We start from the raw sequence: 19102 nt of genomic DNA, 5'->3' as shown, positions 1-19102 counted from the left end.
CTCTCCATCCATCAAACAATCAAATCACTTCCAAAGAGCAAGTAATAGCACACTGGCAAGGAATAACTCCTCTGGCTGATGGAGTTGAAAGTTCAGAGTAGCATTGGTAACTCAGAAAATAGTTGTATACATACACCACCAGCTTATTAAATACACCACCCTGCTCACGAAAATGGTTCGCTCCTACAGACAGTGAGTCATGTGACCATGGCTTGCTATATAAAGCAGGCAGACAGGCATCCAGTTACTGTTTGATTGAACGTTAGAACGGGCAAAACAAGTGATCTAAGCGACTTTGAGCGTGGTATGATCTTCGGTGCCAGGCGTGCCGGTTCCAGTAACTCAGAAACGGCCGGCCTCCTTGGCTTTTCACACATGACAGTGTCTAGGGTTTACCGAAAATGAGACAAACAAATAGCATCCAGTTAGCGGTAGTCCTGTGGGCGAAAACAGCTCGTTGATGAGAGAGGTCGAAGGAGACCCATCCTGCCTAGTGTCAACGGTACAGGCTGGTGGCAGTGGTGTAATGGAGTGGGGAATGTTTTCCTAGCACACGTTAGGTCCCTTGAAACCAATTGAGCAACGTTTAACCTCTATACCTTGTAGCATCCATGCCACAAAGAATTCAGGATATTCTGGAGAAACGGGGGTCCGACCCAGTACTAGATAATAAACTGGCCACTGAGTTTATATATCTGGAGCCATACTGCTATTGTAACAACATCATGAATACATTTTCTCTACAATATAAATTTGTTTTCTTTGGAAACATGACAGGTCTCAAAGGAGGAAATTGGGATTTTTCCATATTTCTCTTTGGAGTTGACAAACAGCTGCTGTTATTTGGAAAACTGTAGTTAGACTTATGAAGCTATGCATACAAACACAGATAATGTTCTTTCAACTAGGAGAGTATTTATATTATTTGTCAATTAGTTCTGAAATTACTTGGAGCACATAACAAAATTGATTTATTTTAGAGGCACAAAAGATTTTAATTAATTTCCACAGGCCATACATTACCCGACTTGGTTGTCTCTGGGCCTTTTATGAATCATTAATGACCGAGATGAGACCAATTAAAAATATCGAAACATCAATTAAAAACTCACCGCTAAGCGATAATAAATCAATATTTTATTTCCCCTCATATTCTCACTAGTTGAATATCTACATTTATTTTGACTCAAATAGTTTGTGATCGGCTTTTACAAACTATCCCAATGTCTGGATTGGTGCGGTAATAAACTAGTGCTGCAAATCAAGGGTTCCCACACCTCTGCTACTCTCCTCAATTCCAATGAGTCATTTATGAGTATGTAATTATGATTCAATATATTGGCAGGTGCTGAAGCACAACTTTGGGTTAGGGAAGATGAACAATGTGAAGCTCCGGCTGTCATGGACAATACATTTTCAACCGTTTTCAATCATTTATTTCGTCCGACGGCAGGATGCATGACAAAGCTGTGACCGGGGTCAACCAATTGGTCCCTAGAATGTCCTGTCAGTAATATAAATGTGTTGATCCAATACTGCACATAATGAACCCAGCCAGCCCTGTACACATTGAATCATGGTGTGTCCCCCAAATGGCACTCTATTCCCTACATGGTGAAAAATGGGCCCTGATCAAAGTAGTGCACTATATATGGAATAAGGTGCAATTTAGGACAGTTTTCTTTCCTATTTAGGTCACTTCCTGTTTGAAGGAGATGTAATATTGTTAAGGACTAAAGGACAGTGGCGCTCTCAGGACGAGACTGGTAGACAGCGAGTGAGGTTATGTTAGAGACTACAGTGGTATTTGGTATTTTATTAGGATACCCATTAGCTGTTGCAAAAGTAGCAGCTACTCTTCCTGGAGTCCACACAAAACATGAAACATAATACAGAATGACATAATACAGAACATCAATAGACAAGAACAGCTCAAGGACAGACCTACATACATTTTAAAAAAGGCACACATAGCCTACATATCAATGCATACACAATAACGATCTAGGTCAAATAGGGGAGAGACGTTTATTTGAGCAATATGAGATGGAAGGAAGTTCCATGCAATAAGGGCTCTATATGATACTGTACACTTTCTTGAATTTGTTCTGGATTTGGGGACTGTAAAAAGACCCATGGTGGCATATCTGGTGGGGTAAGTGTGTGTGTTAGAGCTGTGTGTAAGTTGACTATGCAAACAATTTGGGATTTTCAAAACATTAATGTTTCGTATAAAAAGAAGAAGTGATGCAGTCAGTCTCTTCTCAACTCTTAGCCAAGAGAGACTGGCATGCACAGTATTTATATCTGATTACAATTAAGAGCCAAATGTGCTGCTCTGTTCTGGGCCAGTTGCAGCTTAACTAGGTCTTTCCTTACAACACTGAACCACACGACTGGACAATAATCAATATTACACGAAACTAGCGCCTACAGAACTTATTTTTGGAGTGTGGTGTCAAAAAAGCAGAGCATCTCTTTATTACGGCTAGACCTCTCCCCATCTTTACAACCATTGTAAACTGTCATGGTAAAACATATAGATTCAATCTAAGGTAACGCCAAGTAATTTAGTCTCAACTTGTTCAACAGCCACACCATTCATTACCAGTTTATTACTGGCCACCCATTCCAAAACAGACTGCAACTCTTTGTTAAGGGTTTCAGTGACTTCATTAGCTGTGGTTGCTGATGCGTATATGGTTGAATCATCAGCATACATGGACACACATGCTTTGTTTAATGCCAGTGGCAGGTCATTGGTAAAATAGAAAAGAGTAGAGGGCCTAGAGAGCTGCCCTGCGGTACACCACACTTTACATGTTTGACATTAGAGAAGCTTCCATTAAAGAAAACCTTATGAGTTCTATTAGATCGAGAGCTCTGAATCCACATTATGGCAGAGGATGAAAAGCCATAGCACATACGTTTTTTCAACAACAGGTTATGGACAGTAATATCAAAGGCTGCACTGAAATCTAACAATACAGCTCCCACAATCTTCTTATTATCAATTTATTTTCAACCAATCATCAGTCATTTGTGTCAGTGCAGTACATGTTGAGTGTTCTTCTTTATAAGCAAACTGAAAGTATTTTGTTAATTTGTTTAGAGAAATAGCATTGTATTTGGTCAAACACAATTTTTTCCAACAGTTTGCTAAGAGCTGGCAGCAAGCTTATAGGTCTGCTGTTAGAACCAGTAAAGACAGCTTTACCCCTCTTGGGTAGCGGAATTACTTTGGCTTCACTGCAGGCCTGAGGACAAAGACTTTCCTCTAGGCTCAGATTAAAAATATGATAGATAGGAGTGGCTATAGAGTCGGCTACCATCCTCAGTAGCCTTCCATCTAAGTTGTCAATGCCAGGAGCTTTGTCATAATTGATCAGTGGGCCTAGTTAACGCACCTAAATCAATTAAAATGGATCTGTAAACAGAAAGGGTCAAAGTCAATAACCTCCATATGTTTGGGATGTCATTAACAGATCTAATGGTATATACTTTTTGAAAAAAGAGGCTACCTAGAACCAAGGGTTCTTCAGCTGTCCCAGCACTGTAGTAGAAGCCTTTTTGGTTGGTATAACTTTTTCACAAAATTATTCTTTGAGGGTTCTTTGTTGGGTGAAAGTTCTACCTGAAAACAAGAAATGGTTCTCCAACAGGGACAATCGAAGACCACTTTATGAACCTTGTAGTATTCTACAAGCACTGGCAGATGAATCCATTGCAGCTTGTTATTACTATAAAACAGAACAGTTGAAACATGCAATACTAACCTCATCCGTCACTTTGAATCTCTTCAACAGGGCCACAAACTTCTGTTTGAAATTGGGTTGCTGTAAAGGAGATTGAGAGAGAGGGAGAAATAGAGTGAGGAAGAGAAAGAAAGATTTTGATGTCAACAAGACTACACAAAGAACTACATTTTTTATTAGGATCCCCATTAGCTGACGCCATGACGTAAGCTAATCTTTCAGAGACGTAAGTGTAACCAACAAAGCTGTTGAGAGCGCAATAAATCACAGTAAAGTTAACACAATATACCTTGTGTCTAGTCTTCACGGCCAAATGTTATTACGCTCCGGTGTGGAGTATCCCTTAGGTAAAGATCTAGGATAAGCTTCCCTTCCTCCAATCCTAACAATATTCATTCATTGGGAAAATGCAAAACAGAACCAAAATCAATGTCTAGGGACAATTTCACCCTACTCCTATTAATATTCTTATCTGAAGAGTGACAGCAACTCAAGTGTACTTGGCTACACCATTAAAAGTCAGTTAATGTTCACATGGCTTAGTGGCTTCGACCTCTGTGACCTTAAGTGACCGTGGCGTGTTGCATGATTCACCAAATGCACATTAGGTCATTGGAGAGAGCCAGACGTGTCATTATTAAAACAACACCAAGGATTATCGCTTGAAGCAAATACCCGGGCCTAGGGTAAAGGATTTGATAGTGTGCGTTATTTGTGATTTATGTTTGTGTGTGTGTGTTACCAGTTCCCATGTGCGGGTCTCAGTTTGTGCGTGTTGGTGCCTGCTTAATTTGTATCCTTAGTTGGTGTTTTAGTCTGCGTCATCTACACAGGGTTTTGGTCTAAAAGTGGATGTTGAACTCATTCCAGGACAACTCTCCTGTCACTACTGCTTAGCAAAGGATTTAGGATTTAGCAGACTGGAGACATCTTCTGTGCCATCCCAGAAAAGAACAAGACTGAGGAGCAGACCTAACACAGACACACCTTAAAGAGATTACAGCCGGCTCTTGTTGACTGCACCCATTTGCACTGGCTTGGAACTTTCTAGACAGCACACACACTAAACCTGAGCACACAGTTATCAGGAGCAAGGAATTGGGACTGAAAAACTTGATTGCATTTAAATGTAGTTTGTACTTACAGTGCCTTCAGAAAATATTCATACCCCTTGACATTTCCACATTTTGTTGTGCTACAAATTGGGATTCAAATTAAATTAATGGTACTTTTTTATAATCTATACAAAATATTTGGTAATATCAAATATACATTTTTTAAAAGATGAATGAAAAATAAAACTCAAATATATATTGATTACATAAATTTTCAACCCCCCCGGTAAACACATGTTACAATCACCTTTGGCAGTGATTACAGCTGTGAGTGTTTCTGGGTAATTCTCTAAGAGCTTTTTACACATGGATTGTACAACATTTGCCTATTAATATTTTTTAAACACTTCAAGCTCTGTCAAGATGGTTGTTGATCATTACTAGGCAGTCATTTTCAAGTCTTGCCATAGATTTTCAAGCCGATTTAAGTCAAAACCAGGCCACTCAGGAACCTTCAATGTCGTATTGGTAATTCCAGTGTATATTTGGCCTTGAGTTTTAGGCTGTCCTGCTGAAAGGTGAATTTGTCTCCCAGTGTCTGATGGAAAGCAGACTGAAGCAGGTTTTCCTCTAAGATTTTGCCTGTGCTTCGCTTTATTCCGTTTCTGCTCGTGGGCTACCCCTGCCAATAGAACTCTACTCCGTTGTGCTACGGCTCTGCCTACAACAAAATCACAGACTCAATCTTGCAAAGTTAGATTTGTTTTGGTTTGTTGCATTGAAAAGGGGCTAATATAATGTTGATTCAATCGCAGAAAAAGCTTTCATCTATATAGCGCAAACTTATGGGGCAAACTCAGTGAAGTTCAAATCTCTTAAGTCTGCGCAGAATGGCATTTCTTCTGAGTGGCAGGCCTGGAGGAGAAGCGTGGCCACTCAAGGCTCTATGCTGGGGCTATTCCCATTCTAGCACTAAAATAAACTAACAAGCTAGGTTTGATGTGTATTTGGGAGGCTCCCCCATCCTTACCCTTGTCATGGATGTTGTACGAATCATTTTCCTCCGGTTTTTCTTTGGCTTCCTTTGCACATCCTCATCCTCATCGTACAGGTCCTACAAAAGAGAGAGTTTTGTGTCATAGAGAGCAGTGTTTTACAACCCACGGGAATGTACCTTTTTGTTCCAGCCCAGCACTAACCCACCTGATCATCAAGATTAGTGTAATCAGGTATGTTAACGCTGGGCTAGAACAATAAAGTGCAGGTCTGTGAGTTATAGATTGAGAAACACTAAGACAATGACATTTTGGTCTATAACTACAACTAGAACCTAGGAAAAATAGTATGCAGGGATTTACTGTATTGGTATACAGTGTGTATTTTGGGTTGTGACTGCAAATATTCATTACAGATAATTCGAACTGGAGATCCATCCCAACGGCAAACTGTAAGATGTACTGTCTCACCACTGGTTGAACAGCATCGTCGCTAGCTTCCTGCTCCGAGGAGTAGCTGTCGTCGTCATCCTCTGAGTAGTTGTCCATATCCGGGGAGCGATCTGGGTTGAAAGACAGGAGCATAAGCTACATGTCAATTCTCCATTCACTCACTGTTAAACTTTGGAGAATTTAGCATGGATTTTAAGGGGCTAGTCCCATTGCTCCACTCGGAGGCTGTGAGCTAAAAAGAGGTCAAGTAAGTTCAAATGCCTCTAATGTCACTCCATACTTCCTCAAGGATGGGAAAATTGAATGAATAAGTGAGTTCAGTAAATTTTTTCAAGAGATTTCATATAGCTTGCCGGCCATCTGGCTAATATTTCATCCTTGACAGATGATTTCATTTTGAGGCGCAGGCTGTTAGTTTCAGAGGGAATTCCTTTACATTAGTGCATCTGACATCTGTATCGTTTACTGGGCATCCATTTTGGCTCTGGGAGCACGAGGATCCTAAGGGAACATCAGGTGCCAGGTTGTAAATGCCTTAAGAATCACTGAGATTAATATCCTCCATTTTCCCTCAGTAACATTAGTCCTAATGTACTTAAGCTGTCATGGTTAGGGCTATAGGCCCCGGTACTAACTGTGGTCTGTGGACACAGGCAATTACACAGGCTACTAGTGGGTCTGTGGACACAGGCAATTACACGGGCTACTAGTGGGTCTGTGGTGGGCTTAACGCACTTCAGTAAATAGACTTTTAAGTAGTGAATGTATAGACATCTCTAGAGTGACACAAGGATGACTGAAACATTGAGACATCGAAAGGCTACACAAAATACCTTTCTTTCAAAATCATTTCTTTTTTTTTTAGAAAAGTTAACCTCAGCCATTCTGTCATGCCCTTTGTGAAAACGAGTTGTCAATATAGAAACAAATGTCTATTAAAACGTGCAATTGCCTGGGCCTCCTGAGTGGCGCAGCGGTCTAAGGCACTGCATCGCAGTGCTAGAGGCGTCACTACAAACCTGGGTTCGACCCAGCGTCATCGGGGTTAGGGGAGGGTTTGGCCGGGGGGGGCTTTACTTGGCTCATTTATGCTCTAGCGACTCCTTTATGGCGGGCCGGGCGCCTGAATGGTGTTTCCGCCGACAAATTTGTGTGGCTGGCTTTCTGGTTAAGCAGGCGGGTGCTAAGAAGCGCGGTTTGGCGTGTCATGTTTCAGAGGACGCATGACTCCATCTTTGCCTCCCGAGCCCGTTGAGGAGTTGCATAGATGAGACAAGATTGAAATTGGGGAGAAAAGTGGGGTGGGGGGGGATAAATGCAGAAGAAATGGTTTCACTCACACGACTGTCAGGCTAAGTGCAATGTAAATATGCACTTTTTATGCAATTAAAAGCCCTGCGATAGTCCAGGGGGTGTACTTGTACATCAAGCTTACTCATGCTACAAAAACAAGAGATAGCCAGAACGGCCCTTAGGGCAGGAGACTCGAACAAGGATACTTTATGCAATTAAATAACATTATGGCAAAAACAACTGTTTTCGGGATGAATAGCTTTCGTCAGCATGCGAGCCAAACACTTGATGACAGGCACTGGTTTCAAGGTCCCCACCTAAGGCTTTGGCCTTAGTCCCTGGCTGCCCGCTGCCGTCCTCATGGTCAATGGGCTGACTGGACAGGGAATACACGCTGAGCTCGGCCGCACGCACCGGCACCTCCTTCACGTTGCTATGGAGACCCAGGATCTGGGCTCCATCTGTCGGATGCTGCATCACCTAAACCCAAGTCAGGACAGAGAAGTGTGTGAGCGACATACAATGTGTTCATTGAAACAGAACAATGAGTACCTGAGTAAAATACATGAGCTAATGCAGGCACACACACACAGACAGACACACACACGACAGACACACACACACAAATAAACACAAGCCCATGCAGGCACACACACACATTCATAAATTTGCAAACACACACACCCTAAACTGATGCACACAGTTTTTCTTAGAAACGGGGAAGCTTAATTTTCCACCCCATGTTTTCTTCCCCATGTCTCACCAAATCGGATTTGTGCCTCTCACCTTGACAGAAACCCCATCACAGCGACGCCTCTACTCCCACCACCCTGCACTTCTCTACGTTCGCTCTAAGCTCTAGGCTGTGTACCAAATCGCATATGGTGCCATTTGAGAGGCAGCCCTGGAGTTTCATTAACCATCAATCACTGGGGCAGGTTGCATCGAAAATGAAAGCCCCAAATGTTCTCCAATCACTGCTGTCATTCAAATCCAAGGCAAAGCCTGACGGCACTTTGTTCACATAGTCACATCTCTCCGGAGTATGACATGTTCTCTGTCATTCTCCCCGACATGCTGTATTATTTAGCCGTTTGCGGAGGCGAAATTGTGAAACTAATTGCAAGTTTATTGCAGATGGAGACCTGAGGAAATGTAGCTATGGTAGTCCTGTAATGTGATTGAAGGAATGGAGAAGCATGCCTACATCCGGGGGCATGGTGTAATGTTGGCTGGTGGCTGTTTGGAATAGTTCATGGATGTGCATATATGTTACGGCCAGTTAATTAGTTCCTTCTTGCTTTGGCAACTTTGAACTTAGCACAGACCTTGCTAAAAATTGATTCTGAATTGGAACTGGTAGAGCAGCCTGATCTCATAGAATAGACGTAACATAATATAGGTCAATCAAATTAGTATGATATGTAACCATACCAAATGCAACACAAGACAGAAGGTTAATTAACGCAACTTACTACTTACTACTTTTAAGCTACTATGCAACTACTTAGCATGTTAGCTAACCCTTCCCCTGTATTGAACATTCGAAACATACTATATGAATTGCATTTAGTAACATAAAAAAAAAATTGCAATGTGTAACATATCATGTGAAATGGATGATGGACATCCACAAAGTAATACATATCACACGAAACATATACTAAATGGAGTGTGTTTTGGATTTACAAACAGAATAATATGAAATGCTCAGAGACCAGGATAAGTGGAGTTAATATGAAATGCTCTGAGACCAGATTAGGTGGAGTTGTCTATGCCTCCTGCAAACCAATAAAGGTCGGCTATGTGTTGAGGTATGAGTGTGTATTGGGGTATGTGTTGAGGTATGGGCCCTGCCAGAGTGCGAATTACACCTGTTTTGAGTGCACGCGCCTAACAATAAAGACATCATTTAAACTGTAAAATGAATTACCTTTTAATGTGGCATAAACACAACCAGTCATGATATTTTCATCCGATTGTCAAACAAATCTCTTCAAAAAGTAGGCATGTTCGTTCACTCCAAAATAATTCCAGCATCCAAACTACATACTCGCGCCATTTTATGAATGGAAATAGACATCTGTTACAAAACACCAAAAAAGTGTGCCTAATGAGATTCTGCGATTGCTGACAAATTGAGCTTTTTTATAGCCTGAAAAGTTGGGACACCTTAAATGCATTGGAACGAAATTGAGCAAATTGAGCTTCTTTGTAGCCTGAAAAGTCGGGACACCTTAAATGCATTGGAATGAAGGCTATTTTTATCAAGGACGTATGGCAAACAAATGGAACATTTTTGGAAGTACAAAAGGAAAATCTATGCGAAAAGGAGCTCATCTGAAGCCGAAATTCAGCACTACTGGATGGACAGCGCCGCTACATGGAAATACATGGTTTAAACCATGACAAAGAGGTGGGGTTTGTTTGTTTCATAGGAAGATTTTATTTTCATATTTACCACTGTAAAGCATATTTACCACTGCATTTTAAATTAATAGGAGAATGGTTAAATTAGCATTTTTTAGAGACGCCTAAAAGTTTGACTTTCGTTACATTTAGGGGAGCTAACGTCTCATTCAGGGGGGGCTGATGCCGTTATGATTTTAAAAAATTGTCACAAATATTAAGCTGTTGTCTTTACCTCTGCCATATTGATGACGCCCACAGCTAAGGTCTTATACCCCAGGATGGTGCGGTTTTTATATCGCTTCCTCCTCTGCAGCATGATCTGCAATCGGTTGGCGTCCCTTTTGAGGAAGTGGGGATACTAGGGGGGACAGAAAAGGGCATTACAGCTTACATCATGTCTGTAACCATGACAACTTTTTTCTTCAGACAGTCATTCCTTTGATGCCTTCAGACCCGCCACCTCAGATGGGCTTTGAATGCCAAAATGAGGTGTGGGAAATACACTAGAACTAAAAAGGGGCTATGATGTTTACATAGGCACTACCATTACTTTAGCAAAAAGCGCTGTACATCAACCGTTGGCTATTGAAAATATGTATTTCAGTCACATAATGGATCACTCTTTGATACTATGATATAATAGTTTTGAAAGCTGTGTTAACCTGGAGTGAGAAGGTCAGCTCAAGGTCAGTCTCCATCAGTCCATCTGGAGGAACGACATACTCGTTGGACCTCAAGATGCGCTTGGAGCCCTGTGGAGGAAAATGTAAAGAGAGGCACAGAGAGAGTTAGGGATGTAACAGTGACTGAAACAAAGACATTTGGTGGTAAAACTTTGACTTTGCAATGCTCCTTTCCCTGAGAAACGTGTATAGAAACTAAATTCTAAAACTCACACATCCCTGTGTCAAAGAAGGAGCATTTGCCAATGATGCCTAGGGCTTAGGGGTTGTTTCTGGACAGGGTCTTGGAGTTGCATGTTACCTCAGTAACCTACTGATCCAGCCAATTTAAAGGAAGACTCAGCAATATGATGTAGATACAGAAAGCAAACAGCATAATGGATCAATTTCTGCAACAACTTAGAGCACTGAAGCACAAGGCATTTCTTTGGTGCCCTCGCTGTCACGCTGTGAACAGTGTGATGCGAACACGTGCACAGATACTGTGTGTGACTGTGAGAGAGCATCTCGCTCATTTCAATATATCTGGTGCTGCTGTTGGCAACGTCATTTCTTTCCCGAGCATGCTCTATCATCTCACCCCATACCCAATACAAGCTTGCTTTCATCGTGTATCAGTGGCCGTGTCTGAATAGCCATACTTGAATCCTAAAAAATGACATTTTATGGTATGTGACATTTCGAAAATCAAGAATACTTTAAATGCCTGGATGTTATACTCATTTTGGTTTAGACAACAGCTGATCAATTAGATATGGGGATGCACTACCAAAATCAATGAATATATTAAGAACGCCAAGAGTGTGCAAAAGCTGTCATCAGGGCAAAGGATGGCTATTTGAAGAATATCAAATAAAATATATTTTGATTTGTTTAACATTTTGTTTTGGTTACTACATGATTCCATATGTGTTATTTCATAGTTTCGATGTCTTCACTATTATTCTACAATGTAGAAAATAGTAAAAATATAGAAAAACCCTTGAATGACTGGTGTTCTAAAACTTTGGATATGCGACTTTACGTCTTCACTGAAGAGAAAGAAAATGAAGATGTGTAATTTCTGTTAATTTAATGAGATTGTGTTAGATTACATTTTTTCCCATGCATCTTTTTTAAATGTAATTTATTTAGTTAATTTTCTCTTCTCTTTATTTTTTACTGAAACCTATTTTAGAGAACACTCGTCTTTCATTTAACTTATTCTGTCCCAAGATGCACAGAAATACAACAACAATACATAAAAAATGACAAAAACAGGGTGTCTTTCACAAAACATTTAGCTAGTATCTTAATATTGGTCATTTCATATCGATTATACATGCAAAAACGCTACATTATGCAATTTATTGGGTTACTCATGTTAATCGCTGAAATCTTTTAATATGCTGTAAGTTTACCTCTGCAATTTTACTTTGGAAGGGCCTGTAGAATTTGTACTTACCATTTACAGTTTTAATAGATAATGTTTTGTCGAACTGAAATACTGTTGTTACTGCATATCCTTTGATATCCTGCAATAACTGGCTATTGAGACTGTTTTTTATGGGAATTCACTACAAAGCTTTTTTTATTGCTTGGCTGAGATATGGGGTTGCGCTACTGAAATCAATAGCGCAATAACCAATCAATAACCTGGCTACCCCACCCCGGTCAACAGCACTGCACCCCCCACAGCAACTATCCCAAGCCTTCCCCATTTCTCCTTCTCCCAAATCCAGTCAGCTGATATTCTGAAAGAGCTACAAAATCTGGACCCCTACAAATCAGCTGGGCTAGACAATCTGGACCCTATCTTTCTAAAAATTATCTGCCAAAATTGTTGCCACCCCTATTACTAGCCTGTTCAACCTCTCTTTCGTGTCGTCTGAGATTCCCAAAGATTGGAAAGCAGCGCCGGTCATCCCCCACCTTCTTGACCAAAACTCCTACAGACCTATATCTATCCTACCCTGACTTTCTAAGGTCTTTGAAAGCCAAGTCAACAAACAGATTACCGACCATTTCAAATCCCAACATACCTTCTCCGCTATGCAATCTGGTTTCAGAGCTGGTCATGGGTGCACCTCAGCCATGCTCAAGATCCTAAACGATATCTTAACCGCCATCGATATGAAACAATACTGTGCAGCCGTATTCATTGACCTGGCCAAGGCTTTCGACTTTGTCAATCACCACATCCTCATCGGCAGACTCGATAGCCTTGGTTTCTCAAATGATTGCCTAGCCTGGTTCACCAACTACTTCTCTGATAGAGTTCAGTGTGTCAAATCGGAGGGCCTGTTGTCCGGGCCTCTGGCAGTCTCTATGGAGGTGCCACAGGGTTACATTTTTGGGCCGACTCTCTTCTCTGTATACATCAATGATGTCGCTCTTGCTGCTGGTGAGTCTCTGATCCACCTCGACGCAGACGACACCATTCTGTATACTTCTGGCCCTTCTTTGGACACTGTGTTAACAACCCTCCAGGCGAGCTTCAATTCCATGCAACTCTCATTCCGTGGCCTCCAATTGCTCTTAAATACAAGTAAAACTAAATGCATGCTCTTCAACCGATCGCAGCCTGCACCTGTCCACCTGTCCAACATCACTACTCTGGAAGGTTCTGACTTAGAATATTTGGACATATGGTTAGACTGTAAACTCTCCTTCCAGACTCACATCAAACATCTCCAATCCAAAGTTAAATTTAGAATTAGCTTCCTATTTTGCAAACAAAGCATCCTTCACTCATGCTGCCAAACATACCCTTGTAAAACTGACCATCTTAATGATCCTTGACTTTGGCGAGCGATGTCCTTTACAAAATAGCCTCCAATACCTTACTCAATCAATTGGATGCAGTCTATCACAGTGCCATCAGTTTTGTCACCAAAGCCCCATATACTACCCATTACTACGACCTGTACGCTCTCGTTGGCAGGCCCTTCATACTTGTCGCAAAACCCACTGGCTCCAGGTCATCTACAAGACCCTGCTAGGTAAAGTCCCCCCTTATCCCAGCTCGCTGGTCACCATAGCAGCACCCACCTGTAGCACGCGCTCCAGCAGGTATATCTCTCTGGTCACCCCCAAAACAAATTCTTCCTTTGGCCGCCTCTCCTTCCAGTTCTCTGCTGCCAATGACTGGAACGAACTACAAAAATCTCTGAAATTGGTAACACTTATCTCCCTCACTAGCTTTAAGCACATGTACATGGGCTATGTACAGCTTAATGCACCTGTACATAGCCCATCTATAATTTAGCCCAAACAACTACCTCTCCCCCTACTGTATTTATTTATTTATTTTGCTCCTTTGCACCCCATTATTTATATCTCTACCTTGCACATTCTTCCACTGTAAATAAGAAGTTGTTCTTAACTGACTTGCCTCGTTAAATAAAGGTAACACACACACACACACACACACACCAAAAAGTTATTTTGTTGGCTTTTACGTATGTCGCCATTACCAGTAAAACATGATCATAACCTATTTCTTTCACTTATTTGCTGTTCTGTTTTGTTGTTCATTTGTTCAGTTGTTTCATTCTCAACCCGGATTTCATCATACAGGTCAAGCAGTGAAGTTTCAGATCTTGTTTGTCTGTGGCCTCTCTTCCTCGGTGTACACGGTTTCCATCTTGTACAGCTGTGTATGCAACATTTCACGTTTCTTGTCTGCATCAAAGTGGCGGTCCTTGTACATGGCATCGGGCATGGTGGGGACACAGTAAAGAGAATGCCACCAAATCGCTTGTTCACAGCCTGTGTCGCCAGTTTTGTTGAGCAGGCGTTTCAATGCCATGACAGAGGGTATCACATCTGCTGCAGGCGCAGTTGATGTGCTTATTTTTGTCAGTCGTGAAGCTAATTGCAGTGACGCCATTCACTGTGTAACTGCAGTAGGGCAACATCTGAAAAATAGCGCACTTGGTAGTGTGTACTGGTGTTCGACCAGTCGGCAAAAGCCAACATCACCCACAACAGAGAACGGTTTATTGTCAGGGGCAATTCATTAAATTATCTTGCCGTAAACATCTTTGGGATATGGGGCGTTATTCTGACGTCCGGATGAAAAGTGTGCCCAAAGTAAACTGCCCTCTACTCAGGCCCAGAAGCTAGGATATGCATATAATTGGTAGATTTGGATAGAAAACACTCTAAAGATTCTAATACTGTTAAAATAAGGTCTGAGTATAACAGAACTTATTTGGCAGGCGAAACCCCGAGAACAAACCATCCAGGACTTTTTTTGTTTTAGTTCACTGTGTTTTCAATTGGTTTTCTGTGGGAATCTAGATTTCTGAGGCATCTGGTTGCAGTTCCTATGGCTTCCACTAGATGTCAACAATCTTTAGAACTTGGTTGATGTTTTTCTTTTGAGTAATGAGGAAGTAGCCTTTTCCTTTCTGTGTGTCGAGCCAAGTGGACTGTTTTGTTTGGGGCGGGCGGCCTGGAGCTCGCTCCACTTTCATTTTATCCGCAATTGAACACAGTTTATTTTGTCTTAAATTTGATAGATTATTTACATTTTAATAATAATAAAGTTGGATTAGGAAAGTTGTTTGAAATGTTTGGACCAAGTTTACAGGTAACTTATTAGATCATTTGTAGTCATGTTGGGCGAATATAACGACGGAATTTATCGAAAAAAAAAGGACAATTTGTGCTGTCCTTGTTACGACTTCTATAAATGGTGCGGTGGAGGAGTCAAACACAGAGAGCAGGTAATATCGTACGTGAATCTATTTATTCCAACGGACAGCGGAGACATGGACATGCCAACACTAGGGCGTATGAAACCACCCGTCCAAAATACACAGGACTAAAACTGTCTGGAAAATAATGAGATACCCAGCGGGCCTAGTGCCCTTAAAAAGCCTACAAACAACACTAACTCAAAACAGGTGTACCCAATTAAACCCAATAAACAGAAACAAACGGAAAGGGAATCAATGGCAGCTAATAAGCCGGCGACGACGACCGCCGAGCGCCGCCCGAACAGGAAGAGGCACCAGCTTCGGCGAGATCCGTGACAGTCCTCAGATAATCGCATGGTTTGCTTTCGCCGTAAAGCCTTTTTGAAATCTGACAATGTGGCTGGATTAACAAGAAGTTAAGCTTTACTTTGGTGTATTGCACTTGTGTTTTTATGAAAGTTAAATATTTCTAATAATTTAAATTTGAATTTGGCGCTCTGCCATTTCACCGGATGTTGTCAAATCGTTCCCACTAACGGGATTTGATCCATAAGAAGTTTCATGGATTTCTCCTTTGAGTTGTCTCGTTGAAATGTTCTTACTCTTTAAAATGACTGCTCAACTTGTTGACCGCTCGTATCCACATAGCAGACATAGTGGGCTCGGTTAGGAATGCTGTGTTGCACTTGTAGCGCTACATTTTACGTGGTGTCATTTTGTTATGTACCTACATTATATAGGTATGCACGTCAGCTTTGACATCGGTTTTGCACATCGGCCTTAAACATCAGGCTGATGTTGGCATTTTTAGCTAATATCGTCCGAATCTGATATGTTCACCGATATATCGTGCATCCCTACTCCAAATACGTTTTTCCAAATGCTACTCAGCTAACAACACTCCGCACTCTGCTGTAGTGAAAGAGCACTGGGTGGAGCTACAGACAATCCTTTCCGGTCCATATGCGAAGCCATAACTGTTGGTGAATTCAAGACAACAGGGAAATCTGAAAAAAACATTCTCCTAGTGGGAAAAATATTTTTTAACAGTCATCCAACTCAAATGAAACTCGGCATCCTACTAGAGCTGAAGATCACCAACATCACGATTTTCCCCAGTCTGAGCTCATTTTGTTTCCAAGTTCCCAGGTGCACTTGTGGCCGTGGCATACCACAGCATACTTTTTACTAAACTATATGTGCTAAATAGTATATAGTACGATTAATATGTATGCAGTTTAAGTAAGTAGTAGGCAAGCCAGAATTCGGACACGGCTAATGACATGCAGAAAAAATAGGGGGAAAAGCTTATTTTTTTTCTATCACGGTCAGTTAGCGCTTCACTAACACTCCATACTGACTGTTAAGTTCTCGTGGGAGGCTAGCTTCACATCCAAATTAATTGACTGTAAATGCAACAGGCTAATTGCTAACAAGACAACAGCAGCAGTCAGCATCTAACGTCTAATGAGCAGTCGCACACAGCTGTACTAAAATGGACCAGCAGACAGCTATCAGAGATGAAGCATCACAATACATTCAGTCTTTCGAGATGAACGGGAGAAGGAAAGTTTGTGAGGAAAATAAAACTCTGTATAAATACATCTGTATTCGGACATGCATTCCTCTCATGGTGACTCAGCAAACTAAAAAGATGTGCTAGCTACTTCAAGAAATTAATGTAAATTGATACTAGAGCAGGAGGAAAAGACATGTGGCTTCCAAGCGTAGCCCCATGGGTCCTGACAACTAAGTGAGTACGTAGGTGTCGGCTTCAGACATGTCTGCAACCAAAGCTATTGGCTAGCTCAATGACAATAAAATTAACTAATTTCGGAAGGCGTTCAAAAAACTGAAAGGTCCAAAAACAAGTATGTATTATCGGGTTTTAACATACGGAACAAAACCGCCACAATCTTCTGAGTTCAGTTGATAGAGATACAGAGTGACCAAGAACAAACATTTTTCACACTCTTTTTCCTCCTGTCAATGGGGAATAAAGAGCAGTCGGGGCCCGTCTTAACTCCTGCGTACGCCGTAACTTTTGGTTCTTTTGTGTTGCTGCCCAACATGCTGTCATCAGAGGTGGCCATTTAAGTCCCTTTTCTGACAAGTAGAGCCAGGCGCTAGCTTGCCATCACAATCAACACAGGAAGAAAGGAGTAGACCTGAATGGTGTTCTCAGAAATATGCTGAAGTACAGAGTTACTTGAGGACAGAGCAGCGGTGGGCAATATTGACGGACACTTCAGGGTCTGATAGGGAACAGCCACCTAAGGTTTTCAGGTCAGGTTTTCTACCACCTGATGAACTGTAACTGTCATGCTGACAAGCTTAAAATCTCTTGAGGTGTGTCTTCCTTCACAACACCAGTGACCATGTCAAAAATGTTCAGACCTGTTTGGGCCCCTCTTAGATTAAAGTGCAATTTATTTATGTATTGACAAATCAATCCCACCAATGTAGTAAATGTCAGATCTCTGTGTGTATCTGAAAGGTAAACTTGCCATGTACAGTATATAGAATTATTGCACAGATTTTTGATAATCTACCTCTCAACACTCATGAAGTGCATAGTGCAGATGACCAGTGAATTTACCACCAGTAATTAGAGAGAACAGAAAGAACACAGTTCAACCACACAATGCTCTTTCTCTCAGACTGCACAGTACCCTGAGCAATATGCGAGCCCTGGGCAGTACCGCGGGCCAAAGCGACTACTTTAGAATGCAGAGTGCCCCAAGTAACGGTCGGACATAACTGTAATATATTTTATTTTCTCTCTGTTCCTATCGAACAAGCTGTCACCTTGGTAACCACTTGGGCAGTCCTCAGACCATTGAGCTTAGTGGAAGGAGAGATTCTGGGGAGGTTGTCAGGTGTGAAAGGGAAAGTATATAGCTAAGTCGCACTTCTGCCAAGATGCATGAAATAAAGGATGTAGAAAAGATATGCAATGGCTTTAGAAATAGCTTGTAAGGAGGACCACAGAGAAGTGAAAAATATTTCAGATGTTGACCATGAGCTTTTGTTGGCCATTAGCTTTTGTTAGTTATTTCCATATTTGAGTAAATTGACTATTAGGATTGACCTTGATATAGTCCTTTGATTTTGTGTTGTTTATTTCAGAAAATATTATCAGTCAATTGATGCTAGCAGTTGTTACCAAACCATCCCATTACACAAGACTTCAATGGTCAACAGCAATCCAAGTTCCTGTGTTTTTAGAGACACTCCATTTGATACTAATACAATCCGAAGCACATCACTTAAATCGTCATAATCTTCTTAACCTGGACTCACCTGTATTTTGACAGCTATCACCACGGAGCTAAGCTCTCGGTCCAATTCTTTGAGGACAATCAGCTTCTTGAGGGTCAGGCTGCACAATCTGTGGTCAACAGGGGAGACAGGGAAGGGATTTAGTTTAGTTTTGTTCATTTAGATCAGTGGTTCCCAAACTGTTTATAGTCCCGTACCCCTTCAAATGTTCAACCTCCACCTCTAACACCAGGATCAGCGCACTCTCAAATGTTGTTTTTTGCCATCATTGAAAGCCTGCCACACACACACACACACACACACACACACACACACACACACACACACACACACACACACACACATTTATTAAACATAAGAATGAGTGTGAGTTTTTGTCACAACCCGGCCCGTGGGAAGTGACAAAGAGCTCTTATAGGACCAGGGCACAAATAATTATAATCAATCATTTTGCTCTTTATTTTGCCATCCCACATATTAAACCTTATT

General features: G+C 41.4%; 1 protein-coding gene across 4 annotated transcripts in view; it reads right to left on the bottom strand.

Annotated features, from left to right (window-relative positions):
* Nucleotides 1-19102, bottom strand: part of si:ch211-126j24.1 (phosphofurin acidic cluster sorting protein 2) — a 95715-nt gene that overhangs the window by 36040 nt on the left and 40573 nt on the right. For all 4 annotated transcript variants that reach the window (XM_035747004.2, XM_035747006.2, XM_035747005.2 and 1 more), the window contains exons 2-8: nucleotides 18635-18722; nucleotides 10626-10715; nucleotides 10196-10321; nucleotides 7869-8031; nucleotides 6277-6368; nucleotides 5841-5924; nucleotides 3777-3836 (exon numbers count right to left, since the gene is read on the bottom strand). In XM_035747004.2, coding sequence (XP_035602897.1) covers nucleotides 3777-3836; nucleotides 5841-5924; nucleotides 6277-6368; nucleotides 7869-8031; nucleotides 10196-10321; nucleotides 10626-10715; nucleotides 18635-18722 — 703 coding nt within the window. The remainder of the gene's footprint in view (nucleotides 1-3776; nucleotides 3837-5840; nucleotides 5925-6276; nucleotides 6369-7868; nucleotides 8032-10195; nucleotides 10322-10625; nucleotides 10716-18634; nucleotides 18723-19102) is intronic.

This window comes from Oncorhynchus keta, chromosome 32, assembly GCF_023373465.1.
Source record: "Oncorhynchus keta strain PuntledgeMale-10-30-2019 chromosome 32, Oket_V2, whole genome shotgun sequence".
NCBI classification, from domain to species: Eukaryota; Metazoa; Chordata; class Actinopteri; order Salmoniformes; family Salmonidae; genus Oncorhynchus; species Oncorhynchus keta.
This window is presented reverse-complemented; position numbering and strand designations above follow the sequence as displayed.